The sequence below is a fragment of the Sylvia atricapilla genome, chromosome 3, assembly GCF_009819655.1.
Source record: "Sylvia atricapilla isolate bSylAtr1 chromosome 3, bSylAtr1.pri, whole genome shotgun sequence".
Classification (NCBI taxonomy): Eukaryota; Metazoa; Chordata; class Aves; order Passeriformes; family Sylviidae; genus Sylvia; species Sylvia atricapilla.
The window spans coordinates 35,031,253-35,050,673 of NC_089142.1; the positions used below are offsets into that span (position 1 = coordinate 35,031,253).

Consider the following 19,421-nt stretch of genomic DNA (forward strand, 5'->3'; position numbering starts at 1 on the left):
GCTTTAGATTTGAAGATCAGGTATTAAAAAGGCCAAATTACAAATGTGATTTTCCATGCTCACAGAAAGACAAAGGCTAAAGAGTTCTGAGATTATTTGTATGCAACAGATTCAATCATATACTTCTGTTGTTAAAAAAAAAAAAAAAGAAAAAGAAAAAAAAAAAAAAAAAAAAAAAAAAAAAAAAAAAAAAAACCAACGAAAAAAAAAAAGGACTTTTTAAGACATTTTAAAATAACTTAATGGGAGCATTCTACAACTTCTTCCAAACAATTTTTCTACATATCCTTTCAGGAAAACACCCAGTAATTGCTCTTTTAGCAAAGTGTAAGTTGGCTGATCGCCCAGCTGTCTTTTTTGATGTCATCCTGTAATTTAATACACTGAGTGATTTTGGTGAAATTAATTAGACTTTTACTGGTAACAGCTAAAACAAATTTTAAATAAAAAATACAGATATTTTATTTATTTGCAATTGTTATTAAATTTTAATGTCTTTATTGCATAAGTTATTTTTTTAACTTTTAAATTTTAAGTTATTTACAACAAAATATACAAAGCAATGTTAAAATGCCACATTTCCATTACAACAGTGCACAGCAGATCCTACTGGGTGTCCACTCACATCCAACTTGACACAGAGCTTGCTTCCTTTGGACCCTGTTAAGCAGGAAAGGGGGGAAATTTACTTAGAAAGTTTGAAAATGTGTATTTACATAGAAATGACTGAACCAAGCTGCAATGATTAATGGTATCTGAAAACATCCACTTGAAACCAGAGTTAACAGAATGGAAAGCTACTAGATTTTAATACTATTTCTCACAATAGGTGTTTTCTTCTTTCTCTAGAAGTTCTCACCTCCCCCATTCCTAGCTGCAAAATACAGTTTTCTTAACACAGCAATTTTCTGCCCTGGAAATAGTACTGGAGAGGTATTTTTTCAACTGGATTTCTTTCCTTAGTCTGCTTGGAATGCTTTTTCCTTTCAGCTGTCTCTTCTTGCATCCTGTCTGACAGATTCCCAAGTGACTGGCTGTACACTCAGAGGAGTTTTTCAGCTCTTGGAGGTTGCTCATTGACACACGCTGCCATCAAACAGAGCACACACCGAGTGATCCAGCATATATCCGCACTGGTACGTGCAGCAGGAAACACCTTCAAGATACCAATCTCAGACATCCCCACTAAGAAAAATCTTCCCATTTCTCCCATCACTGTTTTTCCTGCCAAAGGCGCAGTGCTCAAAACAAAACTTCTGGGATGCTCAGTTTTCCCCTTTAAAAGCTAACTGGCCAGAAACATTTTTCTATTCTTCACTTTAACTACAAAAATATTTTGGTATGAAGCAACTCAAGAAGTACCAGTCTATGCTGATGGATTGATTGGATTGGCATTGGATTGATTCCTCCCAATACAAGGGATAGCTAAGTAAGAACCAGTCGTTACTTTTAAACCTTCCCACTGCAGCTGTTAGGAAGAAACAATTCTATTTCCAAGTAGTTTCACAATGCCAAGTGCTTGCAGTCATTTTGGGAAAATGTTTTTAGGGCTCTGGATGAAAACCACTGCCATCCCTCCACCCATACCCTCTCCACCTTGCATTTCCCCTCTCAGTCCCGGTACACTGACAAGCAGGTCCCACTGCCAAACACCGCAGATGCAGCACTTTGTTCTGCGTTGCTCTCAGTATATCTGAAATAAGGAAATAGCTCAAGTTCCCAGCTGAAGTATTATTCTTCCTTCCCCGTACTGAAATCTGGTCTGGAGATTCCCTTGCTCTGTCCCCATCAGCTTCAGTCAGAGGGGACAGGGGGAGCCCACCCCTCACTTATGCCATTTCACCAGGAGCAAAGGTGGCACTAGAGGTCCCTCCTCAGCAGGTGGTTATGAAACACTGCAGAGCACCCGGGCAGCGTCACAGTCACACAGGAAAAAAGAATAGATTAAGAAGTAAAAAACATGATCTTGATTTACCTTGAATAATCTTTCTTCTTGATTTGTTTTTGAAGAAAAAACATTTTTGCCCATTAAATATACACAGCTATGAAATCACAGCATGGCTGGGGTTGGAAGGTGCCTCTGGAGGTCACCTGGTCTAGACCTTAAGAAGGGCCACCGAAAGATGCTCAAGACCATGTCCAGACAGCTTTTAAATCTCTCCAAGGATGAGCATCCCACATCCCTGATGAGCACTGTGACAGTGTCTGGTCAGCCTCACAGTGAAGAAGCATTTCTTGATGTTCAGAGGGAACCTCTGATGCTTCAGACTGTGCCTGTTGCCACTGGTCCTGTTAGTGGGCACCACGGGTTCTGTCCTCTTTGTACCATCCCCTTGGGTATTTACAGACATCAGTAAGACCCTTTGAGCTTTCTCTTCTCCAGGCTGAAGAGGCGCTGCTCTTTGGCCTCTCCTCATAGGAGATATGCTCCAGTTCCATCATCATCCCCATGGCTCTCCACCAGATTCACTCCAGTATGTCCATGCCTGTCTTGTACTGGGGAGCCCAGGCCTGGACACAGCACTCCAGGTGCGGCCCCACCAGTAGTGAGCAGAGGGGCAGCATCACCTCCCTCGACCTGCTGGCAACACTGCTCCTGTTGCAGCCCAAGATACCATCAGCCTTTTGTTGAACTTTCTGTCTTTCCAGCTTGTTGGCCCTCAGCCCGTCATGGCACCTGCGGCTGTTCTCCAGGAACAGGACTTTGCACTTCCCTTTGCTGAAGTTCATGAGGTTCCTGCCAGTCCATTTCTCCAGCCTGTTTAGTTCCCTTTGGAAAGTAGCATGACCCTATGGTTTATCAGCCACTCCTCCCAGTTTTGTGTCATCATCAGGCTTTGCACTCTGGCCCATGATCCAGATCATTAATGAAGTTGTTAAACAATATCACATGAAGCCACAACTGTCCCCTTGAATAACTCCCTTATTAATGGCCTGCCTCCAACTAGACTTCACTCCACTGATAATCACTCTCTGGGCCTGACTGGTGCTTTAAGGACAGTTTAAATGCCACTCATTAGTCTCCATAATCAACTGAACATCGCTGTTCCAATACATATATATATAATTAGCTGCTGAGACACAAAACCAGTTCAGCAGAGTAAAATAGCAGGGCTAAGTCAGGTCTTTTTTTCTGCACTTCTGCACTCAAATTCCCTGGCTATTTCCTTGTTCCCTCAGTCAGCTGTTGCCTGTTTTTAGCTGTCTGAGCACTGGCTTGAGGAGGGCAGCTACAGAGCTGAAGCACAAAGTAGGTCAGACTTGCTGAGCCAGCCTCATTTCACTGAAAACAATGGAAGTGTCCTGGCTTGATCCAATATCTTGTATTTGTTTCTGTTTGTTATGCAAAACAGATCACTGCTGGCACTCTGCAGTTCTCAGGCACAGGAGTCAAGCAATGAACATTTATTGTTAGTGAGAGGGTTTTCCAAATTTGTTTGGGGTTTTGTTTTTCTACCAGGTAACTAGCAAGTATTACCTGCTTGCCATGAAGACCAAACTGTAAAATTACTATGTAAAAATCTGTGAAGGTTTGATATACATAAGTACAAATATCAGACAGATCCCAAACCTAATGATACGCATTTATATAGCAATTTCTGCTGTGCAAAATTCTTTCTCCTTTATCTGGACAGTTGAAGTTAATGTTGCAGTGACCAAACTACAGGTAAGAAATCCTCCTCCCAGATATTCTCGAGAAAAAAGCTGCAACACCCTGAGCTTTGCATGCAGAATTCCCTTCCTAAATTGGGAAATGCATAAAATAGAGTGGAGACAAATCAATCAAAGAGAAAGGCACAGAGATCCTGACTGCTGTTTATCTGTCCAAGTCTATTGAAAGGCTGCTCGGACTTGCTGCGTGCTAAATAAATGGGCCTGAGCTGATTTGGAAAGAGCTAATTAGCCAAAATGTAAGTAATCCAGATTTCAATTATTTCAACGTATTGGAAAAACACATATTTCCTCCAAAATTTAGAATTTATATTAGTAACAGGGAAGAGCAACAGCAAAAATGCACCAGTGACCAGACTCAGTAGCAGCCTGAAGAATTCTACAGTTCTTCAATGGAGTTAGCACATACCTTACTCAGCTCTGGAAAGAGCTCTTGAATCCCAATGTCCAGCAGAACATAAGTTAACTAAAAGAAAATACAGAAAATTAAGGACACTCCAAGGCAAAACTACTGCTTTTTATTCTTAATTCTGAGTAACAGCCTATTCCTCTGCTATATCAAACATTCACTTCAGGAAATCCTGTGCCAGAAGGCAAGTTTGTCACACGTTATGAGTTACCTGTTTGTTGAGCACTGGTTGCTGCAGTCCATCAAACAGCAGCCTGATGCCTTCGTATTTAGCCTCTTCCCCAATGCACTTGCCTATTAAATCTAGATCAAATTTCAAAAACAAACACACAAGTCATGAGGAAGCACTGCAAAGCAGCTTTATGATGCAGTTATAGAACTCCAGTAATTAACAAGAAGAAAGTTGTTTAAATTTAAGAAAGTTCATTTTTTTTTTGTCTCAAATGGTAAATGGAAACAAACCCCACACTTTTGGGTTCATCCTTTTCTCCTCCCTTTCTTTCAGAGCTCCACATCTAAGTAATTACTACACTTTTTCTAATATCAATATTTTGTTCTAGTGCACTGTTATTAAACCACAAGCTGATTTTTTCTTAAATTACTTTCAAACAAATGGGTCCCTATTTCCTAGTTTATACAGTGCAAGGAGAGCTCAGATGTACCTTCCAGCTTAATGATGTGCCTTTTTTAACACAGTTTTCATTTGGATAAAATACAAACCATAGGAACATTCAAAAGATGAAAAATTATGGTATTAAGTACATGTATAAAGCTCTTGATTTCCATCACCATGTCTTTATTAATCACTATGCTATAACCTTAGTCAGCAACACTTAGATGACAAAGCTGAACTGCTGGGTTTTTACACGTGGTATTCCAATCAACTCAAATCTCAGCAGCCCAAGTATTATTTGATTTGGAAAGATGGTGCAACTGTATCTGGGTAAAATATCTGCTTGAACAATTAACCACACTCCTACACAAAGTCATGGAATACCGAACCTGGAATATATCTCATCATTTCTTCAAAAGTCTGCTTTGCTCGTTTCTGTTTATCCTGGAGAGAGCGAGGCTCAGTGTTCTCACAGAAGACAGCATCTGCAGCAAAGACACATTGGAAAAAAATGTATCTTTAGGCAGCTACACATCACTGACATAGAAATGTGTTTTGGATTGTGGCTTCAAAACTGAACTTTTTCTCTGCATTGTGTTGATTAGAAGGGAATTCTAGTTTTGTCAGATCATATTTTTTGCTTACATTAGCCCAATCAAATCCAGAATACCCCCCTGTTTGAAGGACAATCATCTTTTCACAATTTGTTTCCATTCTTCTCAAAGTTTAAAGCATTCTCTTCTAAGTTTGGATCAAGTCTATTTTAGATTAGTTATGATCTCCTTACTCACAATTTCCCTTATGCCTTCAAAACTATAAGGAGTATTTACACCTTGTGCTAAAACACTGTATGGAACTGTCAAAAACTTCAAATTTACCTATGCACGAGAAAACAAAAATTGCTATTTGTCTGAAATAACAGGCGCTCCATTTTTGTTTTAGGCTCTGAAAGTCTTACTACACTCCTTTTTTGCCTTTCACAAGCTTCATTTTTGGTTTGATAAGGACTTGACTCCAGAGTTTTGGCCAGACGCATTGTTTGGATCGGACTGCAGTCAGGTAATACTCCACAGTTGTGAGGTAATTTAATTTTTTTTTAGCTGTTCTCCCCTTCCCTTATTTGAAGGTCAGGACACTCAAGCCCTCTCAAGAGCCAACCACAACAAAGGGAACCAAAAACTTAACAATAAAAGACTGATGAAAGACTGCTATACACAAGTGAAGTAACTCGATGACTTCATGAAACATTTGCATTGATACACTAAACCACCTTCATTCTGTTTTTCTTGTTCTTTGCCCATCCAAAAAAATTACTATTCATAATATTTTTTCTGTAACAATCACTGACAGACAACATGGGTGACTCAACATCCTTCCATAACTAGCTTTGAAGTTAGTCCAGGCCCACTTGATTTTTAATATTCCCCAATGTTAGTCAGCATTGCAAAGTTTACCACTCAGAAACTTCACTGAAGGGATTTCAAACCCCAGACTAAAGCAGTATTTTTTTGTCAAAGATGTAACTATTACTGACCTCTCAAGAGTGTTATCAGAGAAACCAACCGGTGCTCCTCAAATAGCTGTTCTAACTTGTTATGCAAGTAGTAATCTGTGTATAGTTCCAATGTATTTTTGAAGAGAATTCTTCCTCCCATCAAGAGATGATGCAGCCAGTCAGGAATGCGGAAAACTACCCTACCTGCAAAGTCACAGCAACATCTATGAGTAGTAACACATAGAAGGGTCTCCTAATATTGAAGATAAAAGAATCATTTATTCAAAAGAAAAGAAAAAATAGATTGCAAACAAGAAAAGAATATTTCAGTTTTGTTAGTGCAGCACTGAAAATATCAGTATTCTCCACTGTGCTTCTCAAATACTTCCTTCACCTATTTCTATTCCTTTAACAATTCCAGTTCCCAAAGTCTACTAACAGCTTAGGCAGACCTCAGAAAAGGGATAAGACCTACTTTCATAAACTCATACTACTGAGATGCAGAAAGATGGAGACATAACAAAGCAACATAGCAATGATGGATGATAAATGACATTTTAGCACCACAATAAAGTCTTCTAAGGAATGACCAACTTACTAAGTTGTATATTAGCTTGAAAGTGTTGAGTCATATATGACTGCTATGACAGAATTTCATTTCTTAGCAGAAAGACTTCATATTTGTCATGAAGTATACGAATAATTAAGAGAAATCTCTTCTTACCAACATACATTAAGTAGTCATAGACTCCTTCTACAGTCATCATTTCCATGAAGTAGTTCTGATTTTGTCGTCTTTCTGTATTCTCAGATCGGTTTGCATTATTCTTGAATAAATCATTAAAAAGCTAAAAACAGAAATATAAGACTGAAATCACTGCATTTAAAAGCAAAAGGATAGCCACCAGTCATTTGGGTTGGTTTCTTTTTATAGAAGTAGTAGCTTCCTTCCAGAGCTTTCAAAGAACTGATCAGGGGCGTTGATTTGTTTAATTGTTTCTGGTTTTGTATTTTCAAATCCTTCACTTTCCAATAAAGACCACATCACATGTTGCCAAGATACACAACAACGAACAAATCAGCAATGAAACATTAGTTCACAAGCCTTTCTGCTCCTACTACCTTCTTCCAACCTAAACAATTGTACGATTGTATGCATCTAGACTTTTTATCACATGTTCTGATTTCCTTGATGCACCTTGTTCTGAAAATGAGAGGCTAAGAGATACAGAGTTTGTCTGCCTTAAATCACAAGGGAAGCCTAAAACATCAAAGTATTCCTAAAAGTTCCTGTTGGTTTCCACTTTGAAATAAACACAATGACAAAATATAGAAGTTTTTTACATAGAGAAATATCTTTTTCCCCTGCCAGCTTAATTCTTTATAGTAAAATCTTTATGAACTAACATTTGGGTTTCTTTCCATTTATCTCATTTTTCAATTATATTCCTTTAGCCTTCTATTCTCCTACATCATCCCCCTCGTCTCTGATCTCTCTACTTCCTTGCCTCTGGTTCTTTCTGAAAAGATACTCTAATTCTTGCAAAACTCCAAGAGGCTCTTCCCTGCACACCAAAAGGGGTCCCAAGCCACCTAGGTAGTAGTCCTCGCCTCCCCTGCCCCCAAATCTGTGAATCCCAATAGAGGGAAAGGAAAAAGTCTCTAAATCCTGATGCTTTCCATGTTTAATACCTAGCAATTCCCAGTTTGAATTTCAATTAACTTACCCCCAAAATAGTTAATAAATCGACACAAAATAGGATTTATACAAAATACTCTGTATTATGAAAAGAAAGTTCAAAAGTTTATGGCAGGGTTCTAAAAAAATCCTAAAACTAGAAGCAAATGCAACATAATCACAGAATTGCCTAGGCTGACATGATTGCCACTCACAGAGGGTTTTTTTACCACTCCCAAAATAACATTAGTTCCAAGGAACAGGAAGTAATTTGCTTATAAGTGGTTCACTTTCTGTACTGCAATTCTCCCCAAAATAAATAAAGCCAAAAACATGCAAATCACACAAGTCTCTAAACAGAATGCTTTGCACTGTTAGAAAAGATTACATCAGGACATCTGGCAAGAGTCAGGTTTTTTGACCTGTACTCCTTTTCTTAAGTGCTGAGCTGCTGGTATCGCCTTCACAAGGTTCACTCAAACTAAGCAACACCAACTTACTACATAAATTACACAAAAGGGCAAATATGGCTAATGCACTGGTGGATGACTGGTATCCAGGAATATAGCAAACCTAAAAAGAACACATAATTATTCACATCTACTTTGTGGAAGCATCCCTGGTAGGTTGTTTAAAAGACTCTGTATAAAATGAAGTCTACATCCTCCTTAATACGGAAACCAGAATATCAGAAAAACCTTAGCTGCAATATTGTAACTTAAACAAAATCCTCTTTTATTTTTTAGATACACCTCACAACCTGACAAAGGTGATACATACTGAGCCAACTCAAAGCAGCCCATTGTGCAATGTAGACCTGAGTTCAGAGTAGTGTCTGGAGGTCAAACTAAATCATTAACAGCAATCTGGTAGGTAACCTATTAAAAAATCAAACATGAAGGCCAGCTTAGGGCAAAGGTTTCTGACTTTCAAAAAGCTATTTCCACTTTCATCCCAAACCAGAAGCAGCATCTTCTGAATGCTGACTGTACCTCCATAAATGGATAATCCATGTTGCACCTTAAATAGCAATGGTTCCTTGATCAGAGGCATAGTTTGAAAGCATTTCAGAATGCAATCTACAATGCACCACAGCAAACATAATACAAAGTGGCATTAGACCTTCACTTCCATGTTTTACACTTTCCAGTATCTTGGCTGGGAAGAAATTCAGGTGAAAAATACACAACTGGTTATCTAGCACAGAAGTTGAGGTTATACTCACAATTCACATAAGCACAGGATTTTGTTTTAGATGTTTCTGTGCATGTTAACATTTGAGACTAGCTGCACAAACCTCAATGCTATCATTATTTGTATTTTTAAGGTTAAACAGTAATCATGATTATAACCATGAAATATTATTAAAAGGCTTAAAATGAGGAAATCCCATTAATTAGTATTGATTAATTATGGGAGTCAAGGTCTTGAAGTCAGTGAAAGACAAAAGGCTTGTATTAAGAAAACGACCAAAGTAATCCCTTGTACAACAGGCTATTATACCTTATTGGGAAAAGCAAGCAAAGGAAACATGAATGCTCATATAAAGTGCCTCACAGAAAAAAAAGTTACTCAATGGTGAGTGCATATGCAAACATACACCCATACATTCCAGCACAGGTGTGAACTGTACAAAAACAATACCATGACTATGAACAGTATCTACAGCCAAAGGCATAAATCTCTCTCCTGTTCTTCCTGCTCTTTTAAAAAGTACAGAGGATTATACCAAAATGGTAAGAAGAAAGATTGTATGCAGTGTCTGAATCATATCAGTCAGTGTAAGTGACCATGTCTTCCTCCACGTAGCTACTCAAAAACATTTATTATACTGCTGGTGTTCCAAAAGCAGCTTTTATTGCTGTTGGCAGGCCATCACAAGCTAGCAGAACAATGCCTTTATTGGCATATTTTGCAAAGTCTGCATCAGCTGAGGAGTTCTGACCTATTATAGCAAGTCTGGCAAAAGTATGTTCAGAAGATGATCAAGCTGCTTACAGACCTTGAGAACAGAAACATGGCCAGAAACCCTGCTAGTGTCCCTAGGAGGGGGAAACAGAGTTTTTTGTTCACTTGGGTTTTTTTTAACCAGGCGGGTTGGTAACTCTTTTTCTAGTGGATCTGATACAGAATGAAATCCAATTGCTCCTGGTTATACTGAGGTTGACTTACCCCCATTCACTGTTCATTTTTAACTAGAAGTCTTTCCACCAGTATTTAAAACACACAAACATATACACATCCCAAGAACATTCAAAAGGAAGGAGCATGAAGAAGAACTGTCAGAGCATTAGGCACATTTCTGACTGGGCCTGCCCAGACAGACCTTCAGGAACTTCTTATTCAGCCTGCTGAGGGAGGGGGAGCCTGCATGTACCCCACTCATGGCAGCACAAGCACCGGGGAACGTGCATTGTAATCTCAGCACAGTCCAACATGTTGAAACTGAAATAAACAGATCTCTGTCAGAAAAGACATGTGAGAACATGGTGGCAATACAAGCATTAGCTGGAACTCAACTACCATTTACCAAAAAAATGAAGAACTCTTCTGCTATGAGATTAACAAGTCCTCACAGATGGGCACTCGGGAAGTGCTAACCTTTCATCTCTTGGGCTGCCTGCCAGAGCTCCACACAGACTCCATACAGGCAGTTCACACAGTTGTGGTACACACATTTGGCATTCACCTTCACCAGAAGTGAGGTGCCTTGCTCCTGCACAGCAGTTACTGCACTGAATCACAGGACTGGCTTGGAAGGGACCTCAAAGAGTACCTAGTCCCAACCCTCTGCCACGGGCAGGGACACCTTTCACTAGACGCAGCTGCTCAGAGCTCCATCCCATCTGGCATTAAATATTTCCAGGAATGAGGAATCGACAACCTCTCTGAGCAACCTGTTCCAGCAACTCATCACCCTCACAGTTACACATTTTTTCCTAATAGCTAATCTAAATCTACTCTCAGTTCCATTTCCCCTTGTCCTGTTACTAAATGCTCTTGTGAAAGTCCTGCTCCATATTTCTTGTAGGCTTCCCTCAGAACTAGAAGGGTACACATCTGCACAAAGATGTCATGTCTCACAACAGAAGTGAAAGTGCAGAGCTGAACAGCCCAAGTCTATGCCACACATATCTGGGGAGCAGGGAAGTGTGTTACTCCAGTCTACCTTTGGTCTGGCCTTTGGACTGAACACCCTCAGTGTCTGCATTCCTAGACAGTATTTTCCAGCTTGGCTTCATCTGGAATAATATTAGTTAATGAATTCTAAGACAGCTCCCTAGTATGAGAGAAAATGTATGGTCATTTCCCCATTTCTGTAAAATGGGAAAGGAACATGACTTACTGTACCTTCTTGTTATTTTCAGAAGTGGGACTCAAAATAGTAAGTTCAGGCCTGCTTGGTTTAGGCTTGGGAGATTCACAGGAGTTGATAAAATTCATGATGAATGGCTCCAAGTGCTGACCTTTCTGAAAAAAGATATGAGTGACCTGTCACTTGCATAATAATAGGAAAATGAAAACAAAACCAACAACAGAAAGAATTCTCAAACAAAGTTTTGATTAGCCTGTAACTCAGTAATCCCATAAAATTAACTAATGAAGGTAAGATATTGGCAACCTGAAAGACTCACCTCTTTCATCAGCTTTCCTGGAACAGACTTTATGATTTTACCTACAATTAGAAACAAACAAACAAAAACTTTCTGTTATCACTGTCTGATTTGAAAGACATTTTGCTCTGCTAGATTTTTTTTACTTACTGTCTAGCACTTATTTAAAAATACAGTATTTTTTTAAAATCTGCTTGGGCTTTTTTGACTTGGCACAAAACCCTATGTAAATAGCTTTGCACATAAACAGCTTGTAACCTAGTGATTACTACTCTTCAAGAAAAGATACTTAAAAATGTACAGATTATTAATCTGAATACTTTTTTTAAAAAACACAATAAAGTACTGTAGGTCTACCTTTTTTCTACAGTTTAGCCATAAATAGCTCTAGCACTGTAACAGCAGTACTGCTACAACATCAGTAGAGGCAAAATTCCCTGTATTTAAGTTAGCCATAGAATCATAAACATTTCTCACAGAAGAAATCAAGATAAGTCAGATTCAGTGCTTTCTGTGGAAAAATCAGCAAGAGAAAAATCAGTCTAGAGAGCTTCTGGGGGGAACCAGCTTCAAAAACTCTGGCAAGTAAAATTTTCTAAACTGGACAGGCTACAGCTGTGGCCTTCACAATCAGCTCTTGTGTCCTGATAAGGCTATGAGGATATGGCATAGTAACTTCAAATGCTGAAAAACGAAAGGGTCTAGGACTAGCTTTATTTTAAGCACTACAGTTACAGTAATATATTTCTTATCTACATGTCATTAAATTTGGAATTTACATCGGAAAGTATGTACAATGATCAAACGGTAATAATAAAAACATCCTCACAAAAAGCCCTGCTGAAATGCCAAGACTTGTTATAATGCTCTTTATAGAAGTGAAGCACAGTCTCAGACAGGAAATGCATTACAGTAAACACCATAATTATAAGCTTTTCTAAGGTTGGATCTAGAGGGGAAACGTGAAACAAAACCAAAACCTTTTGACTGCAGGGTGAGAGCAGAAATGTCATTCAACAACTCATGAAGCAGACTGAGAGAAGGGCTGCCCCAGCAGGACAACACCGTGACCAGGAGCTGTAGTAGAAATGCAGTGGTGCAGCTCAGGCATGGCTCTCTGGGACCACAGCCACAAGTGGCACAAGACATGAAGACAGAATGGCCATGAGGTTGACCTGACCAGCTCAGACCCTCTATTCTGAGATAGCTACATTGCAGCCAAGTCACACTACAATCAACCTTTTTGATTTATTGTGAACTACTGTCATTAGACATTAGAACGTCTCAATTTCCATTTGACCTGCCTGTACCACACACACTGCTGCCTCAAATTCTATTAAGTAGTTAACAGCAAAGATCTTAACATGTTAGATCTTTCATGTTAGAAAATATCTTAACAACAGCTAATACCAGAAATATCAAACACTGTAATTTTCAGAATAAAATAAGAGGATTTTAATCAATTAAAATCCAAAGGCAGTTTTGTAAGTGTTTATGCCATCTCATCAGCAAACAATGACAGACATGCAGATGTGACTTTTGACAATACCGGACATTTTCTTGAACCATGAGGTTTTTTAAGAGAAACCTTATCATCTTGCTTGCTGACAGAAAAACTCAAAAACGATCACTTAAAAGACTTTTTTCCAAAATTTCAAAATGTCATTTTTCTTCAAGGAAGAAGTATCAGCATATCTTGCTTACTCAGCTATAATTTTAAGGGCTGTGAAGGAGCAGAGTTTTTATTTCCTACATTCAAAAGAGTTATCTATTCATTACTGCTGTCACTCACAGAATCACAGAATTCAATCACAAGCAGCCATGGGCATTACTATTTGTCAGCATAAACAAGTAGTATATTACATACCAAGATTCACATCAGGCAACATTTTATCAAGAAACTGAGTCTCTCCTCCATTAGGGGATAGGAAGTCAGCTAAAAGCTGGCTGTTACTTAGTTCTGGGTGTTGCAGAAGTTTCTTTGAGACAGAAGGAACAAAAGAAGTGTAACTACTTTAATCTTCAAAAATCCATTTCTGCATAGCAAAAAAAATATTCAAAAAGCATTACACTGCCACAGATATTGTCATTTGCAAGCAATTTCTGTTTTCAGTTATTTGAAAATTTAACATTGCCCACTTGAATCCTTTCTCTAACCATAAAGTTACTTGGAAACCAATGACCAACCCCCCCCCCACCCGATATTATTTTTTTGGTTTCATATCACTGGTTTTAGACTATTCTTTGCTCCAAATGTTTGATACCTGCAGATATTCCTGAAACTCCTCTCTCTTGGATTTTAAGAATTCATAGTTCTTGGGGCCAATGATTCTCTTTGAGGGAAGCTGAGCATCAGGAAATGTACCTAATAAAGATAAAAAGGAGATTAAATTATTCTTGTAATGCAGTAAACATTGACCTTATTATTTTAAATTTCAATAAGTAATGAATTATAATCACAGCAGGGAGAAAACGGCTTTCCAATTGATGGAGAACATACCATGAAATTCTGTAAGCTTTGATTCAAGCACGTAAAATTCAAGATACCTCCTGTAGACAGACCAGTGCTCAGGCTCATGTCCAACTGGAGAAAAAAAAAAGTTAAAATTAAACCAAGTTTTATGGCACCCGAGAGACAAACAGACAAATTAGCAACAGCAAACACACGCTGGATTATGATAAACCTCAATGACATTAGCTCCCTTTTGTGGTAACATAAACGTCAAGGCACTTTTAGTGTTACAGTAAAATGCATAACTGGTAGACAGATACGGTATTAGCAAGGAAATTATCACCCCATTTGTGGGATTCCTACAATCTAAACAACAGAGTGCTACAAAACTCCAATATTTATTATGTCTGACTATATTTGATCTATTTTAAAACTTTTAACCAAATGAATTACACAAATAGTACTTGTTGAAAACAGTCCTCTGCATCACCAGCTTGAATGCTGATTGTTCTTAATCCTATCATCGAAGATATCACTAAATGCCCCTTAAATACTTTCTGCTTATTGTGGAAGTATTAGTCCTCACTAACAAAAATCTCAGCAGCCTTAAGATGATGCTGTTTTCCCCCAGTCCATATGTATCACTATCTAGATACTGATAAACTGACTGCAAGCCATGATGAATCCTAATAAGTAAAACATTTTCATTTCCTAAGAAATAATTTTAAGGTTATATAAAAAATTATTTGTTGTTCATTATTCCAAAGTTCAGAGTGGGTGAAAATAAAAGTGCCAAGTGCCTATTAATATGAATTTTAAGGCAAGTATTTCTGGAAAGGGAACATTTCAAACTTTGGCAGGAAGTCTAAATAGAACTGATTCATGCTGAGGAGTCAGCTCTTTACTTGCAGATGCTAAATGTGATCATTTATGTATCAAACTTATTTCCTTGGAATTTTCAAGCCATTATTGTGAAATCAGAAGAATACACACATAAAACACACTGCAAGAGCTGTCCGACTACAGCACACTAGAATATTCTGAGTTCACTTTCAAATGCCACTTTATTATCTGCAACATTACATACCTGCCCTTCTATCATTTCTCTCTACATCAATGCAGAATACAGGAATTCTCTCCTTCCTGTCTTTTCTTTCCAAGGAGGGATCATCAAAAAAATCAACATATGGGATGCTGATTTTCCACGCAGCAAGGTTGCGAGGTGTATTTGGGGTGGTAACAGCCTCCTCAGGAGAATCATCTTCCATCACCATAACACCTTCTTCAATCTGTAAGGATTCAAACACAGAGATCTCCAGTTCTATTTTAACTGGTACAGTCTACCTCTGCCCAATTCCCTCCTTCCCCTTTTCACATTTTCCATTCATTTCCCCAATGTCCCGTGCAGTAAAGTCTACCACTGGCTCTGTTCATTGCTGTTTAGAATGGAAGAAAAATATTAACTGAGGGAGAGACATCCAAGATGAATGAGAAAAGACTACTGGCACTGATCTAGAGAGAAAATGTTGCATCACAGACCAACTCAACAGCAGTATCTCCACTACATAACTTATGGTTTCAAGGTCTTGTGATAGACTGCAGATGAAGAGCCATGCATGCAGCCCTATGTATGCCTTACTTCCCAGAATTAAAGAAAAAAATCATTGCTTACAAAAATATCTGACACTGTTACTTTTGGTATTTCTCTCTACTAAAGCTCAGAAGCACATGAAGTGGGGATGGGACCTTGGCTTGTGAATGAATACAGGGAGGATAAGGCAACTTAATCAGAAGCTAGCACATGAAAACTGTGCAGTGAAGACAGTAAAGAAATGTAACATTTTCAAATGAGCAAAGAACAAAAAACTCCAAGCCCAAGAAAGACTTCAAGTAAACCTTAATGGCTTTACTCACAAAATCATCTTCTCCTTCATTTAAGTTATAGTTAGGCAACATAGCTCCTTCCATTGCAGAACTCTTGAATACACCTTTTATTTTGTTCCCTATTTTGCTGATTCCAAATGATTCTCCTCTCTTCTGTGTGGTCCTAGGATAACAGAAACCACAGTTCACAACACAAGACATATACACAGCTGCTCATTAGGCCATTGCACACCATTTGCAGATAAGAGAACCAACACTATAAACAGGTAGGCAATATATTTACAGCTCCACTTAAATAAAAATTCACTTATGGCAAATCTGTTCTCTGATCAATCAGCAAAATTTCTTGATTACACTTTTTAAAAAGAGACACGGGATTCCCATATGCTCAACCATGAGTAAACTCCTACAATAATATCCTAGTAATTCATGACCCAGAACAAACAATTAGCTAGGTAAAACAACTTTGTTTTGACAGCAGAAACTGTGGTATTGCTACAGGCATGCACATCAAGTAGGTCATTAACTTTGTCCTTTTCCCTGTACTTGTATTTAAATATTTATCCTTCTGCCAAGTGTAGATGCATTTTTAAATGGAATTTTACAAGCACATATTATTCAAGATAGATACCAGTTTTTAAGCAGTAAAGACAAATAAAAGCAATGTGCAGGGAGCAAGACCGAGCATGAGAGAAAACAGATGCAACTGAAGAATCTTGTCTTGAAGATCAGTCTGAGTGAAAGATGAAGAGTTTTTAAAGTCTTGCTACTTTTGACAAAGCATCCAAAAGCCAACAAACCAGGTATGGGAATAAAAAAACCCCTGGGCAGCAAGCACACTCCTCACTCAGAGAAGAGATTTTTTATTATTCTTATGCTCGTACACAAGCTATGACATTGAAGTCTATATCTTGCATAGAAATGCTAGCAATTACGGAAAGAAAAATGCTTCTGTTGAATACGGAATCAGCCTGAGGTTCCTTATGGTGATTCAATATATACAGTTGAGAGACAAGTTAAAAATCAATACAGTGAACTTCAGAATCAAACACTCAAATTTATAGACTGATATTAGATGTACAATTAGTACTTTGGAGGACAAAAAAAATCCTGTTTCTTTTTCCTTTAAAACAAAAAACTATTGACTATTGGAAGGGATTACACAGAGAACAGCAGCAACCAGCAGTAAAGCATTTCTGTCATTCATAAAACCATGCAGACAACATCAACTGCTGACTCCAAGCACACTCATGCATGTTACTAATAACTTTCCTGTTTATAATTTTACACAGACTGTGTACATGACTAAAGTTGCGTAAATAACGCACTGTTTTTCCAAATCTTTTGCTTTTTCTATCTCATATAATCATCAGCTCCAAAGCAGACTGGCACCATCTTATCTTAGTTATCTCTTCTGTGTAAAGACAAGGTTGCTTGGCTGCTTGCAGTCAAAATCTGTATTTGAATAATTTTACTCCATTCTTGAACAACTTCTGCTACATGTTACTGTGCTGAACAGAGCTGTTTCACATAGGGGTCCTTACCTGAATCCTGTTCAAGTGTTTCAACACTGGGTTAGAAAACACAAACCCCATTTAGACAAAACTAGCTTTTCTGGAAGGCTGATATTTCAGACCTTTGGCTTAACCTTGAAGGAAGTTTTCATAATTCCTCTGAAAACTAGTGCAGTTCTCAAGAGTTTGAGCAAAAGTACTGATTTGCACAAGGTCAGTGATTTGATAGGACGACTCCAGTCTCAAGGCAGTTCTTTCCCACACTGAACATGCTCCAGGTGAAGGCAGCCTGTAGTGAGCTGTATGGAGCCAGAACTCAACCTGACAGCTAAGAACCAACCCCCCAAGCCCCAAGGCAGAGCCCAAAGATTACATCACATGAATAAAAAGCAATCACTGAACTGGACAAGTATAAAGTGACAAACTAGGATGGGAGTCTCTTCACAGGAAGAGACAAATTCAGAACAAACACTGGTGCATGAGAGGATACATAGACACTCTCCACAACATATGAAGAGAACATAGGACCGGTCTGGCAAAAATCCTTGATCGTAAATCACATTAGATGAGCATGGAAAAGAAATCTGTAGGTGTTAGCAAAGATGGATGAACAGACAGCAAGATGATGACATTTCAAAGAAATGGAGCAATTAAAAAATATATACAAAAGGTATCACCATGAAAATCTAATAGATTCACTGGCTAAGTAAAAATAGAAGAAAGACCTTGAGACTAGATAGAAGGAGAGAGATGGGACTAGTATAGGGGCAGGTTCAAGACACAAGGACTAAAGGTGACAGGAGGTAGCCAGTTTATAACAGAGACCAAATTTTTTAAGACTTGTAAACAAAAATATATACATCCAAAACTTGTTGGAAAAATATCCCACTCCCTCTAGTGCTAATCCATATAATAGCATTATTAGACCATCATTCTATAGTTGCTTTCTCAGGAAGGCAGTCTACAGGCTCCAACATTCCTGAAAAATGATGTGACAACAAGAGCTTGGAACATTTCTTTTTTTTTAAAACATTCCAGAAGTAACACATACCTAACATTAAAAAAATTGCAATTATAGTTTACTGTATAACAGCAAATTGCAGACTGAAGACTGCAGTAGTCCACTGTGCACTGTATAATTTTTTAATCATAGACAGTTTCAAAATCATTTTCCCACAGGATGCCTGCCTCGTTCAGTGCACTGAACAGATTTTGGCATGTGATGATCCAGGCTGTGCAGCTGAAGAATGATGCTGTGAGCTTCTTTGGGTCAAGAAGGATCAGACCAGCTGCATATATCAGAGAAGCCAGATACTAACATGCATGTGAAGTGTATTGTACCATTTCCTCTGGCTGACTAAAATCCCTACACACAGTCAGGAGAAATGCTCAGCACATACTGCTGCACTTGAAAATCAATGAGCTGCCTTTATAACTCAAGAACTCCTTATTGCTCAACAATCAAGCAAGTTATAGCTCAACACGCTGAACTGGCATATAAAATTTAAAAGCATCAAATCACCTTGATTCTCAACCTGAAAAATTAAGTTGAAAAACTTCCCCTTATGACTAGTATGAACGATCTATGTCATACTGATGCTCTGATAAATTCTAAGGAAAAGTCCATACGGAAAAGATTGTTTTCTGAGTTTGGATATCAGGAATTTAAACAGGCATGAATAATGAGAAACCATTGAACAGCTACTAACGCATTAATGAATGGTCACATACTACCTACAGCAAATTATAAAAATTAGCATATGTTGTCATCAAACCTGTAACAGTCACAAGGGAAGCTGCAGAGAGAACTAATTTGGGCAACTGTTGCGTTTGAGTCCATAAAAATCATAAAATAGTTATATTTGCACGTGATGTTAGACAATGATCACTCCAGATACAGCTTGCAAGATAAAACAAGCACTTAGGATAACAATATGACACAGAGAAAAGGAAATTTTGGAGCAGCTAGCAGTCACAGGTAAAAAAAAAGTTTCAAGCTCTGCAAATGTACTTCAAAACAAATGAAAACAGACAGACTGTTCGCAACAAAGTGTTAATCTATAACAAACAATGTCAATGTAATGCAAACA

General features: G+C 38.2%; 1 protein-coding gene across 9 annotated transcripts in view; it reads right to left on the reverse strand.

Moving 5' to 3' along the window:
- Positions 1 to 437: 437 nt before the first annotated feature.
- The window catches only part of SNX14 (sorting nexin 14), a 146,393-nt gene continuing 127,409 nt past the window's right edge, over positions 438 to 19,421 (reverse strand). For 4 of the 9 annotated variants that reach the window (XM_066315108.1, XM_066315106.1, XM_066315107.1 and 1 more), the window contains 13 exons: positions 15,848 to 15,980; positions 15,021 to 15,222; positions 13,982 to 14,065; positions 13,746 to 13,846; positions 13,349 to 13,460; positions 11,503 to 11,543; positions 11,219 to 11,338; positions 6,914 to 7,037; positions 6,229 to 6,393; positions 5,084 to 5,179; positions 4,293 to 4,384; positions 4,082 to 4,138; positions 438 to 660 (listed from right to left, as the gene is read on the reverse strand). In XM_066315108.1, the coding sequence (XP_066171205.1) occupies positions 622 to 660; positions 4,082 to 4,138; positions 4,293 to 4,384; positions 5,084 to 5,179; positions 6,229 to 6,393; positions 6,914 to 7,037; positions 11,219 to 11,338; positions 11,503 to 11,543; positions 13,349 to 13,460; positions 13,746 to 13,846; positions 13,982 to 14,065; positions 15,021 to 15,222; positions 15,848 to 15,980 (1,366 nt within the window). In that variant the 3' untranslated portion in view covers positions 438 to 621. Of the gene's footprint in view, positions 661 to 3,646; positions 3,743 to 4,081; positions 4,139 to 4,292; positions 4,385 to 5,083; positions 5,180 to 6,228; positions 6,394 to 6,913; positions 7,038 to 11,218; positions 11,339 to 11,502; positions 11,544 to 13,348; positions 13,461 to 13,745; positions 13,847 to 13,981; positions 14,066 to 15,020; positions 15,223 to 15,847; positions 15,981 to 19,421 lie in introns of those variants that run through there. The other 5 variants (XM_066315110.1, XM_066315103.1, XM_066315104.1 and 2 more) reach the window with 2 other exon arrangements.